This window comes from Alligator sinensis, unplaced genomic scaffold, assembly GCF_000455745.1.
Source record: "Alligator sinensis unplaced genomic scaffold, ASM45574v1 scaffold1426_1, whole genome shotgun sequence".
Lineage (NCBI taxonomy): Eukaryota > Metazoa > Chordata > Crocodylia > Alligatoridae > Alligator > Alligator sinensis.
This window is the reverse complement of record NW_005843250.1, coordinates 163,411-175,852: the sequence shown is the minus strand read 5'-3', so window position 1 is coordinate 175,852 and position 12,442 is coordinate 163,411. Positions and strand designations below refer to the sequence as shown.

Genomic DNA, 12,442 nt, shown 5'->3' with positions numbered 1-12,442 from the left:
CCCCGGCATTCATCCCTGCCTGTGGCAGGGGGTCAGGCCAGATGATCTGTTCAGGTTCCTCCTGACCCTAGCTACTATGAATCTATGACACTAGAAGACAGGCTGGGGATACAAGCCTACTGGGACATACTCGTAAGGTGGGTGAAGCATAACCTGATGGCATTTAACGTAGAGAAGTGCAGGGTGCTCCACCTTGGGAGGAACAACCAGCATCATACTTACACGCTCGGCAGTGCTATGCTCACTAGCACCATGACCGAAAGGGACTTGGGGGTCTTGATTGACCACAAGATGAACATGAGCCAGCAATGCAACGCTGTGGCCAGCAAAGCAAACCAAACTCTAGCATGCATGCATTAATGCATCTCTAGCAAAACCAGGTTCATCATCCTCCCACTCTACTTGGCCTTGGTGGGCCGCCACTGGAGTACTGTGTCCACTTTTGGGCCCCCCAGTTCAGGAGGTATGTGGATAAGCTCAAGACAGTCCAGAGGAGAGCCATCCATATGATCAAAGATTAAGAGAGCAAACCTTACAAGGAGAGGCGAGGGACTTGGGACTCTTCAGCCTAGAGAAAAGAAGATTCAGAGGGGACTTGGTGGCAGCCTATAAGTACATAAGGGGTGTGCATCAGGATCTGGGAGAACAGTTGTTCACTAGGGCTCCCCAACGAATAACAAGGTCCAACAGCCACAGACTCCTAGAAGGGCGATTTAGATTGAACATAAGGAAAAACTTCTTCAAAGTCCAAGTGTCCTGGGTTTGGAACAGATTCCCCCTGGAAGTGGTGCATGCACCTACTCTGGACTCATTCATAAGGCGTTTGGATGTTTTTCTTGCTGGGATCATTTGATCCCCGCGGACTTCCTGCCAATGGCAGGGAGGTTGGACTTGTTGATCTCACAAGGTCCCTTCCAGCCCCTAATGTCTATGAAATCTATGAAATGATATTTGTTTTTGCTTTGATTTTAAACAGAATACTATAGCGCTGGCCCCCTCACGTATTAGTACAGCATCAGGTTTCCTTTTCACTGGAGAAAATGGGTTGCGTTCTATGCGATGATGTGCCACCCCGTCTGCACCCACCCTTTCTATAGTCTAGATCCACCCAGGTTTCCTGTCTTGCCTGGAGATACCAGCAAGATTTTTCAACCTCAGGTTTTTTCTTAGCAGCAGGAGAAATGTAGGTGGGTCAACACTGAAACCCAGTGTAAGCTGGCATCAGTTTAACTGGACCATATGTGGATCTAGGATTTTGAAAAGGGGGATGCAGATGGTGGGGTACATCAGCATGATAATTTTCTCTAACCTAAGAGAAATGAGGAGATTTACTCATATAGCACTCCAGGCTGACAATTTTAACTCAGGTGAAAAAATTAGTAGCAGTGAAGAGTTGGAAGCACTTCCCAGATGCTCAACAAGGCTGGATTTTGTGTTACAAATCTGAAATTAGCAATGTGCATTTAAGTACAATGACTACAGGACTAATGACACAAAATACTTTGACTATTTTTGCCTAGTTTGTTGTGGTTTTTAAATGTATTATATTATCTAACTAATTAGTGCACATTCTAATAAAGTTGTACTTAGTTTTGCCTGGATCTGAATAATATCACACTTGGACAGGTTGGACAGGGTTGATCCTGACTTAAGCAGGAGGATGGACTAGATGTGACCTCTGGAGGTCCCTTCCAGCCTGACTTCTCTTTGATTGGATGATCTGCACCCCACTTTTCAAAATCCTAGATTTGCCTGTCTGTGTGCATGCTATTCAAAGACACATTTGAGGGGCATCTCTAGCTAGAAAGATGTGAGGGGTATTCAATCCTTTGGCAAAGCTTTAAGAGGTCAGGAAGTAGGTTGTACTTTTAAGGAAGAGGAGAGATGAATCAGGGAAGATGAAACTGGGTAGAGAAGTTTTAGAGATGGGCCTGGCCCAGATCCTGACTCACTCACTCGTAAAAACAAATATAGTCGCGCCCAGTCCACCAATAGCAATGAGGAAGATGATCAGGATGGTCCATACCAGAAACCGCTGCATCTTGAAGCCTGATTGGTTGTTCTCTGAAGTGGGTGGAAGGAATAAACAAGCATTAGCATTCTTTGGGTATAAAGTCCCACCTGTTCGCCCAATGAAGTGACGAGAGATGTAGGGTGTGAGGCATCTGAAGGGGATGTGACTCATTGAAGAACAAGGCCCCCTTTAAACTTCAGGGCATCTGGGATCCTTAACCCCTCCCTAAAACTACCCTCCAGGGTTTTCACATGTGTGTGGGGTGTCAGGCGGACATAATGCTGGTCAAAGAAATGGGAGGAATGCAGCGTTCCTGATGGAAATCCCCTCGTGGTCTATCACCCCTGGGATAGAAGAGGACACAGTAGGGCCTCAGGGATGGAGCCCTGGACTGGATTGGGGCCTATTCCCAAATCTTCTAAGTGACTTCAGAAAAGCTGCTTTTTCTTCCCTGTGCCTCAGTTTCCCCACTTGGAAAAAAAAGGATTTAGCCACACTGCCCCATACCTTTGTGAAGTGCTTTGAAGTCTCCTGATATAAAGTTGCTGGTTGAGAGGTAGATAGGAGGCTGTTTGGACATCTCACCATGGTATTTTCAAGGGGGTGGAGACATCTCCCTCCCCACCGCATCACTGTATTCTAGGTGCCCAAACCCCACAGGATGGTTTTCTCTTACCTTTGAGCATGGCTGTGTCCTCATCCACAGCCTCCTTGGCCAGCTCAACAATACTCAGATGGCTGTCCACAGCAGAAGATGACCCTGACCTTGGAAAGGTCTTCTCCCTGCCATGAAATAAAGGACAGTGGTTCATCCATCCCTAGACTCCTCCCATAGTAAGGTGAAAGGAGGGAGTATGGGGCTGGCTATTCCAGATAGGGAAGTTGTCAGTATTGCCATGGCATTGGAAGGCGCTAATGGCTGCATCTCCATTTGGGTCTTGGACCTCAAAGACAAGTTGCTGATCTTGTTAGAACCGACTCCTCAGACCTTAAATGCTGGAGGCTGCAAGTGAGAGAGCAACACTGGGGAAAAAAACCCTGACCAGACCCAGTTCATGCTCCCTTTCAGCATCTGCTGTTTGACCCTGTGTGACGCAGGAGACTGGCCAAAGGGTGGTTTCAGGGGGGTGCAGTTGTGCAGTTGCACACCCACCTTTGATTCCTGCTTCACCCAACATTTAAAACCAATTGTCTGGAAGGTCAGCAGTATTGATTTCATGGCTCATTGTCATCTACTTTATTCCTGCTAATTTTTCTTCACTCTACAGGTGCGAACATCCCTCTCTCCTTCTCATTGATCTTGATCTTCCACTATTCAAACTATCCTACCTTCTGCAATGTTGCTGTCTCTTACCCATTCCTGGTAATGTCTCTTCTATTTCACAGCCCCACAAACTGTTTGTAGCTCTAGCTAAAAACATTAACTCAGGTGTGGTCATATGATCTCAGGTGTAGAAACCAAGATTGAAGTACTAGAAGCACTGTCAAGACATTCAAGAAGGCAATAGCTTTGGACTATTTGTCACTTAGTTTTTTATGTTTCTTTTTAAACTTTATACATAATCTAGAAAATTATTGAAAACGATCGTATTTCACACTGTATAAATCAGGTTTCAAAGCCCATCCCCATCTCCATCCCCATCCCCTATAAGTGGTGCTGCCTGGGCTGCACCAGCGCTGCTCATAGAGGACGGGGCTGCACCAGTCGAACACTGAGCGCGACCACATCCCCATCCCCTGTGAGCAGCGCCAGGCTCACAGGGGATGGGGCTGCACCACCCAAGTGCCCAGCCCAACCCCATCCCCTGCAAGTGGCTCTGGGCTCAGCATTCAGCAGTGTTGCTTGCAGGAGATACGGCCAGGCTCAGTGCTCGGGTGACATGGCCCCACCCCTTGCTCCTGGTGCTGTTCACAGGGGACAGGGATGGGGCCAGGCTCAGCACTTGGCTGATGCGCCCCCATCCCCTGCGAGCAGTGCTGGTGCAGCCCAGGCAGCACCATTCCCGGGGAATGGGACCACATCAGCCAAGCGCTGAGTCCAGCCCCGTCCTCATCCCTATCCCCATCCCCATCCCCATCCCCATCCCCATCCCCTGTGAGTAGTGCCAGGCTCAGTGCCAGGAGCAGGGAACAAGAACAGGGCTGGGCTTGGCACTCGTCTGGGAATGTACCACTCTCAGGGGACGGAGACAGGGACAGGGATGGGGACAGAGAAGGGGACAGGCTTAGCACTCAGCTGGCACAGCCCCATCCCCTGCAAGCAGCACCAGCAGCACTGCTTACAGGGGATGGGGCTGTGCCAGCCAAGCTAGGCCCCAACTTATACATAGTACCTATGAAAATTCTTACTTTTCAAGTCAGAAAGCTAGGGGTTGACTTATACACTGTGTCGACCTATACACTGTGAAAAACAGTAATCTAGCGCACATTCCAGTAGTTATATTTCTTTTTGCTTTGATCTCACACTAAATAATATAGTACTAATCCCCCAACAGATTAGTAAATCTTCTAGTTTCTCTTTAACTGGAGAAAAAAGCTGTTCTGTGTGGTGATATGCTGAACCATTTTCATCTGCCTTTTCATTTTCATCTGCCTTTTCAAAATCCTGGATCCTGAATACTGCAGCAGTAGCTCCACGCCCCCGCCCCCTCCCCCGGCATATTAATAAAGAACCTAATTTCCTTTCAACTGGAGAAAAATATGTGATGGTGTGCTAACATATGTGCACCCCCCTGTTCTAGATCCTAGATCCACCCATGAAGATGGACCTACAGACTGACCCAGTAAATGGCAATTCTTATGTTCTTCACTGTTTGGCCAAGTTCTCTCTCCTTGAAGCTCAGTGGAAGAAGCAATTAAGTTCCCTCTGTGTGACAGTGAGAGCTACAGGTCAGCATAGGGACTGCCCAAGGTCTGAGCTGAGAGGTAGGCTAGGTTCCTAGCATGGGAGCAGAGGCATTGATTAAACAGCTCCTGTGAGTGCTAGGGGCAGGATTTCCTGGAAGAAAAGTGGGCAGAAGGGAGCAGAGACAGGCTTTTTGGGGTTCAGACATGGGCGGACTGAGGATCTGCCCAAGGCTGGGGTTGTAAAGGCCCTTTGGAAAGCTATAGCTGGTGGAAAGGGAGAAGAGCTAGAACATTGCTGAGGGTGGTGGAGGCACCTGAGGGAACTCTTATCGTCTCTCTAAGTCCTTTCCCAGAATAACGAGGGCACAGATTAGATGTGGCCACATACCTGACTGATGTGTTTCCAGTGACCTAGGAGAGAAGACAAATAGACACAGAATCAGCGTTCCCTAAATGGCATCTCCCTTGTCAAATTCTCAAGTGAGTCTTCTGATTTTGGAGGACTAGGATAACTTATCTTGTCCAGGGTCTATGCATGGCTATGACAGCCAGGATAAGAGGGGATTCAATCAATACCAAAAAAAGGGAGAGATGGGGGATAGTAAGAATGGCTGAGAATGTTAAGGAACTAGGTCTTGTTTGCAGGTAGGCAGGGCCGGAGGGGACCTCAAGAGATCATCTAGTCCAGCCTTCTTCTCAAAGCAGGATCATTCCTGACTAAACTGTCTCAGCCAAGTGCTCAGTGCCAAGTGGACATTTCCAAAGATGGAGAGTCCACAACATCTCAAGGCAGTCTGTTCCAGTGCTTGTCCACCCTCATGGTTAGGAAGTTCTTCCTCTTCTCCAACCGAAATTTCCCTTGTTGCAGCTTGAGGTCATTGCTCCTAGTCCCATCCCCTACAGCTACAGAGAAGAGCCCATCTACATCCTCTCTGTCATTGCCCATTGAAGAGTGTTAGTAAATCCACCCCCACCCCACCCCAGTCTTCTCTTCTCCAGAATAAATAACTCTAGTTCTTTCAGCCTTTCCTCATTTGTCTTGTATCCCAGGCTTCAAATAATTTTTGTTACTCTGTGCTGGATTCTTTCCAATTGGTCATAGATTTCATAGATTTCATAGACATTAGGGCTGGAAGGGATCATTGGGTCCAGCCTTCTGCCCAAAGAGCAGGAAGTCAGCTGGGGTCAGAAGAGCAGACCTTATGAAGAGAGGCTGAGAAGCATGCGACTCTTCAGCCTGGAGCGGGGCTTGGTGGCAGCCTATAAGTGCATTGAGTGTGCATCAGGATCTGGGAGAACTTCTATTCACCAGGGCACCCCAAGGGAAGACAAGGTCCAATGGTCACAAACTGCTGGAAGCCCGTTTAGACTGGACGTAAGGAAAAAAACTTCCTTAATGTCTGAGTCTTCAGAGTCTGGAATAGACTCCCCCCAGAAGTGGGGCAAACACCTACTGTGGATACTTTCAAGAAGCTTTTCGATGCTTATCTTGCTGGGGTCATTTAACCCCAGCTGACTTCCTGCCCTTTGGGCAGGGGGCTGGACCCGATGATCTTGCGCAGTCCCTTCCAGCCCTAACGTCTATGAAATCTATGACAGATTGGAAAGAATCCAGCACAGAGAAACAAAAATGTTTTGAGGCCTGGGACACAAGACAAATGTGGAAAGGCTTAAAGAACTAGAGTTATTTATTGTCTTCCTCCTTCTTGAAGTGTAGGGCACAAAACTGGACCCAGGACTCCAGGGGGGGCCTCATCAGCTTCTATCTCTTGCTTCTGTCCCTGTGGACAGGGTGAGGAGGCCTGTGGGAGCCTGTGGGTATGTGGAAGCTCTGGCCACTCAGAAGCTGGACAGCCCAAGGGGTGGATACAGAGGGGGTACAGTGGTGCAAATGCACCCCCTAGTTGATTCCTGCTCCACCCATAGGTTAAAACCAGTTGCCTGGGAGGGGCAGTTGCATTTCTAGTTGGGTCATGCTGATGGAGTCAATTGACTTAATGACTCATTATAATCTACCCGATCCCTTCTTCATTCCACAGGTCTTAACGACTCTCTCTCCTTTATAATCATCTTGACGTTCCACTATTTGAGCTATGCTTTGTTCTGCAATGCCATTTTCTGTTAGCTTCAGTCATAAACTGAATAAATATGGCCCTAGGCCCCTAGCATATGAGTAAAGCTTTTCGTGTTTTTGTTTAACTGGTGAAAAATAGGTGTGTTGCATGTGATGATGAGACACCACACCATCTGCACCCCGCTTTTCTAAATCCTAGATCTGCCTATGGAGAGCCCTGCTCGCTTTAGATTGCAAACTTTTGGAGAAGAGGCTAGCTCTCACTTTGTGTCTGTGTCCTGCCTGTCACAAAGGGACCCTGATCTCAGCTGGGGCTGAGGCCATCTCTGGCTGTGGGTTTTGCCCAGCAGGACCCCACCATGAGTCACTATTTTAAAAGGAACAGCAATGACCGTGATTCCCTACCGTGCTTCCCATGGCTTCAGCCTCCGCTCTGGGAATCACCATGTGCGACTTGTGCTCTCTGGCAGTTCTACAGACCTTGCAAATGGGGCTTTGATCCTCCATGCAGAAGAACGATAGCTCCGCCTCGTGTATCCTACACACACTGTCTGCTTGCAAATTCATGTCCTCCAAAGGAAGCCCGTTGGGTTCTCCTGCCCCCGTCTGGTGCTGATGGTTTGACCTGGGGGTTCCCTCCTAGAAAACGTCTTTAAACCCAAGGTAGATGACTTGATCTTCTAGATTGACTTCCCTTGGCTGATCCACATGAAAGCTGGGTCTGCCTTTTCACTGGTAACAGCCTTCTTGGCATGTGCAGAAAGGGTGGCTGTCTTGGAAACGTTCAGAGCTAGCATCTTCCCTGGCTTCTGTGGGAGAGACCTGAGTATGAAGCTGGCCTTTCTATCAGCCCAAAAGGGTTTGGGTCATCTCCAGTCCCCAAGTGCTATTTTTGTGGGCTACACACCTGTTAATCTTCTCATCTGGGACTGTGCAGTTGGTATGGGGAAGGGGTGCAGTTAGGGGCAGACCCAGTGGGGTGCAGTGGTGTAGTCACAACCTCCCCGCCTCCTTTGACTCCTGATGCACCCTAACTTTAAACCAACAGCCTGGGAGAAGCCATGGCGTTTCTGTTCTTCTGCTTGTGGAAGCTGCCAGTTTAGCCAGATTCAAAATGGGATTGGATGTGTCCTTGGAGGAAAGGAGTACTATTGAGCATGGGAGTTAGGGACACAGCTGCTGAGTCATAACTTCCTAGACATTAAATGTTGGAGGTTGCAAGTGGGGGAGGAACAGTGGGAAAAGGCCCTGGTCATGCTGAGTTCACTCTCCCTTCCAGCAACCACTCTGCTGCGGTGACACAAGAGACCGAGCAAGACGGACCTATGGTCTGACCCAGTACATGGTAGCTCTTATGACTCTATTGACTTCATGGCTTCTTATCATTTCCCTGATTCCTACTAATCTTGCTCCACTCCATCCGTGTTACTGACCATCTCTCATTTTTAATGGTCTTGATGATTCACTATTCAAACCATCCTTCTTTCTGAAATGTTCCTGCCTGGCAGCCTTTCTTTGTAATGTTTATCTCCTGTTTCACAGCCTTGCAGCCTGTTTTCAGCTGTAGCTAAAAACCTTGACTCAGGTGTGATCATATGAACTCAGGTGTAGAAATAACTGACTGAAGTATTGGAGGCACTACCAAGATGCTCAGGAAGGCTAGATTTTATTTTGTGAATCTGAATGAGAGATGAGCATTTACTTATAGTGATTCAAGGACTAGTGACACTATATCTTTTGACTCTTTTTGCCTAACTCGTGTTTTTTTAAACTTTATATATAATGGAGCACATTGATACAAATCCCACTAGCTGTATGTGTTTTTGCTTTGATCTTAAAGTGGATACTATAGTCCTATCCCCCTAGCATATTTGTAAAGCTTCTAGTTCCTCTTTAACTTGGGAAAAATGTGAACTGCGTTCATGGGGATGGATCTAGGATTTAGAAAAAGGTCAGGGCAGAGGGTGTGTAGCATAATCGCGTAGAACACAACACATTTTTTCCAGCTAAAAGGAACCATGCATCACTAATATGCTATAATATTCAGTTTGAGATCAAAATCAAAAGAAATAACTATTGGCGTGTGCACCAGATGAGCATTTCTCAACCCATGTGTCGCAAGAATATATCAAAAGGGTCTCAAACAAACCTTAAAAATGGATTCTCCTTTAAAGGGGAAAAATGTGGCAAACTGTGGTTTTTCCCTTGCAGGCTGGCAGCGTTCCAGCCTTCAAGGGGCTGCTTGGGGCCCCCCATGCCCCACACACGAGGGTCTGGGGCCTGGGGATGGGTTGCAACAGTTCAGGAGTGATGGGGCGCTGGGTCATAACCGGCCACTGATTTTACAAATGGTTCCTGGTACAAAAAAGCTTGAGAACCACTACACTAAATTACACGCAATTCTAGCAATAATAATTAGCGAGATTATATATTAAATTTAAAAAGAAACACAAGAAACTGGGTGAAAAACAGTTAAAATAGTCCAAAGATCTTGCATCATTAGTTCTGTGGTCATTATAGCTAAATGTGCGTAGCTAATTTCAGACTCATAACAATCTAGCCTCCTTAAGTGTCTTGAAATGCCTCCAATAATTCACTGTCAGGCATTTCTACGCCTGGGTCGTATGAGAGCACATGAGGGGAGATTTTGAGCTAGAGCTAGAAAAACAGTGTGTAGTGCTGGTCCAGGTTACCAGCTGGAGCATGTCTACATTGGGGTTCTGCAGCCCACGCTGAAGCTTGCACTGCTGTGGTTTTGTTTCCGTGAGCCTGACTAAGAGTTCAACCTCCACCCATGTTGCAATCGCCTCTCTTGACGTGCCCTGAATTCTTGTACTATATATAGCTTTCCTGCCATCTTGAATACTTGCCTGGGTGAGAGGTACACACATATGGCAAGGAGAATCCAATATGATGCAAGAGAGACGCGGGTGGGCGGGGAGCAATTTGCATGTGACATTCGCGTGCAGAGAAACCAGCCTGGAATTTACTGTATCTTCTTACAAACAACATGCCCCGGGATATAAGATGTACCTTGTTTTGAAAGGCAGAAGGAAGGGAAAAAAAGAGATCTTTCTTTGTAGTAACTGAACAGCACCAGTGTTGGAGCTGAGTCTGTCCCTTGTTCTGCTCCCTATGACCCCTGACACACATTACAAGTATCAAGCAATGAATGGGCAAATTGTGCAATAAAATTTAGACCAACTACACATGCAAAGCAATGATCCCACTATCAAAGTGTCCAATCAGCTACAGAGCTAGCACTTTATAGTGGGTTTCTATCCATCTTGAATCTGAATGTCTGGCAGGGAGTTGAGTCTCATCGTTTTTGTTCTAGCCAGCAACCCCTGGCTTTAAATCCCAGCAGGAGCATTGGCACAGCCCAGTCCTCACCCCAGCCTGGGCTGCAGCCAACACCCAGTGTATCGTATTTAAAGAAAAAATAGCTTCAAAAGCAGTTAATCATTAGATTAGATTCAAGGCCTCCCTTGGAGAAAGCTAGCTCTTAGCTTTCACTTATGTTTTGACTCTGGAAAAGAAATACTAAAGCAATTCTTTTGCTGCAAAGACTTGAAAGATCACAGCCCATCAGACACCATGGATTCCTATGGAAAATCTCTGGGTTTCTCTGCTGAATCCTATGGAGGTCTTTCCACCCCCTAGCAAGACTAGTATGGCATAGCACCCTGCTGCACCTTTAAAAGGGATCTCACAGCCCCCCAAAGGCTATGCCTCTATCCATAGCCTGCGACTGCATCAACAAAGTGCCTTGTGAACGGGCAGGGTGGGTTTTTTTCAAGCAAGCAATTTCTTGGTCAAATAAGGAGCTCTGCAGAGCTGTAAGAGAAGGGAGGAAACCTCCCTACAGAGCTAGCAGCGTCCCACTGTTCCTATAACTCGTGCCAACCTCCAACACCCAGCCACTGCTCACAAATAAAAGCTGTGAAACCCTTCACTGGCATCGCTCCCAGTACGTTAGACTGGAAAAAAGCAACAGAGCTTTAAATTAAAGGCTTTGCACAGTCTGGCTGGGGATCAAGCTAATGCTGTATATAGGGCTTGGGGAGGGGATATCCTAACCTCTCCCTGTGTTTCTTTTCCCTGGGCTGTCTGCTGTCTCACTGTGTCTGCAGGGGCAGAAAATCAGAGCAGGAAAGTCTTACTGTACCTGGAAAGTCACAGTCTATCCCAGAGCCACGGCAAATCTCAGCCCCACTCCGGGGAGCTGGGACCCCTGCACTCAGCCCCTCTGAGAGGACCCTGTCCGAGACACTTGTAGTCAGGAGGGAGTCTGGAAGGAAAGAGGAGGGGGTTTGCGTGAGACGACTGAAATAGCTGGATGGCTCTGGATGATTAATGTCCCTTTTGGCACTGGGGCCCCACTGGCAGCTGCTCCAGCCCCATCTTGGCCCCCAGCTCCTGGTCATTTCATGCCAGCATCCCCTCCCCCTGCCCCCCCACACCTGTCCCTCCTGTTGCCCTGCTGCGTTTCACTGCCCCACAGATGGCTTGGGAGAACCAAGAAAGGTTTGAAGGGCCAGATCCACCCAGATGAAATACACACACCGTAGGAATACCTGCATTTGTAGTAGCAAATAGACAGGGGTAGATCTGGACAAGAGGTTGAGCACCACTGGTCTAGAGAATTATGATTCCTTCTACCATGGGATTTCCCAGGCTCCTGGGCTTTGCTGGGCGCCCCCATCTCCTCTTTTCTGTGTCAGGGGTTTTTGAAGTCTTCCCCCAGGCACTGTGGGTGTTGGCGGTAGCCAAGGCTGGGGATGGTGACTGGGCTGTGCCAATGCTACTGCAGGGACCACAGCTGGAGGAGGTTCCTTGTTAGAGGGTTTTGCCCCTCCACTCAGGGTCAGACCGATCACCGTGTTTGAGGTCAGGAAGGAAGTTTACCCCATGGTGAGATTGGTGTGGACTTGTGGGGGTTTTGCTTTCCTCTGTAGTGGGGGGTTGTGGCCCTCTACCGGGGATCTCTACATTGGCTACTGCAGTTCTCCTGCTTTACCTGTGGCAATTTTGGGTATTAGGTCTGTGTTGTGTCAGAGTTGATGGTCGTTGACCTAGCACCCAAAGGGACCTCCAGAAGTCATATCTAGTCCAACCCCCTGCTTGAGGCAGGATCAGCTCTGTCCAAATCATCCCAATTTAGATTTTGCATTTGCCTGGGATGGTTTGGACAGGGCTGATTGCTATTGGAATGCGTACTTGTTTCTTAGCACACGTGCTCGCTCTCTCATATATATATATATATGTGTGTGTGTGTGTATATTAGTGTGTATATATATATATATGCATATTCCAATAGTTACATTTGTTTTCACTTTGATCTTAAACTCACTGAGGCAGGGGGTCTCTAGACAGGGCCTGACACCACGGGGGGCTCCAATCTTGGTCATTCCCTACCATCAGAAATGTGAAAAAGAGAAGCTGTGAGCTCAGGAATTGGGCAGACAACATACCTACTGAGATTCAACCACTCTTTACAGCTGTGT

General features: G+C 47.8%; 1 protein-coding gene across 5 annotated transcripts in view; it reads right to left on the bottom strand.

Annotated features, from left to right (window-relative positions):
• The window catches only part of LOC102382038 (C-type lectin domain family 2 member D-like), a 23,886-nt gene extending 12,627 nt beyond the window's left edge, over positions 1 to 11,259 (bottom strand). For 2 of the 5 annotated variants that reach the window (XM_025194571.1, XM_006038095.3), the window contains exons 1-5: positions 11,104 to 11,259; positions 7,341 to 7,744; positions 5,250 to 5,272; positions 2,691 to 2,797; positions 1,957 to 2,064 (exon numbers count right to left, since the gene is read on the bottom strand). In XM_025194571.1, coding sequence (XP_025050356.1) covers positions 1,957 to 2,064; positions 2,691 to 2,797; positions 5,250 to 5,272; positions 7,341 to 7,502 — 400 coding nt within the window. In that variant the 5' untranslated portion in view covers positions 7,503 to 7,744; positions 11,104 to 11,259. Of the gene's footprint in view, positions 1 to 1,956; positions 2,065 to 2,690; positions 2,798 to 5,249; positions 5,273 to 7,340; positions 7,745 to 11,103 lie in introns of those variants that run through there. The other 3 variants (XM_025194572.1, XM_025194569.1, XM_025194570.1) reach the window with 3 other exon arrangements.
• Between the last annotated feature and the right edge of the window lie 1,183 nt (positions 11,260 to 12,442).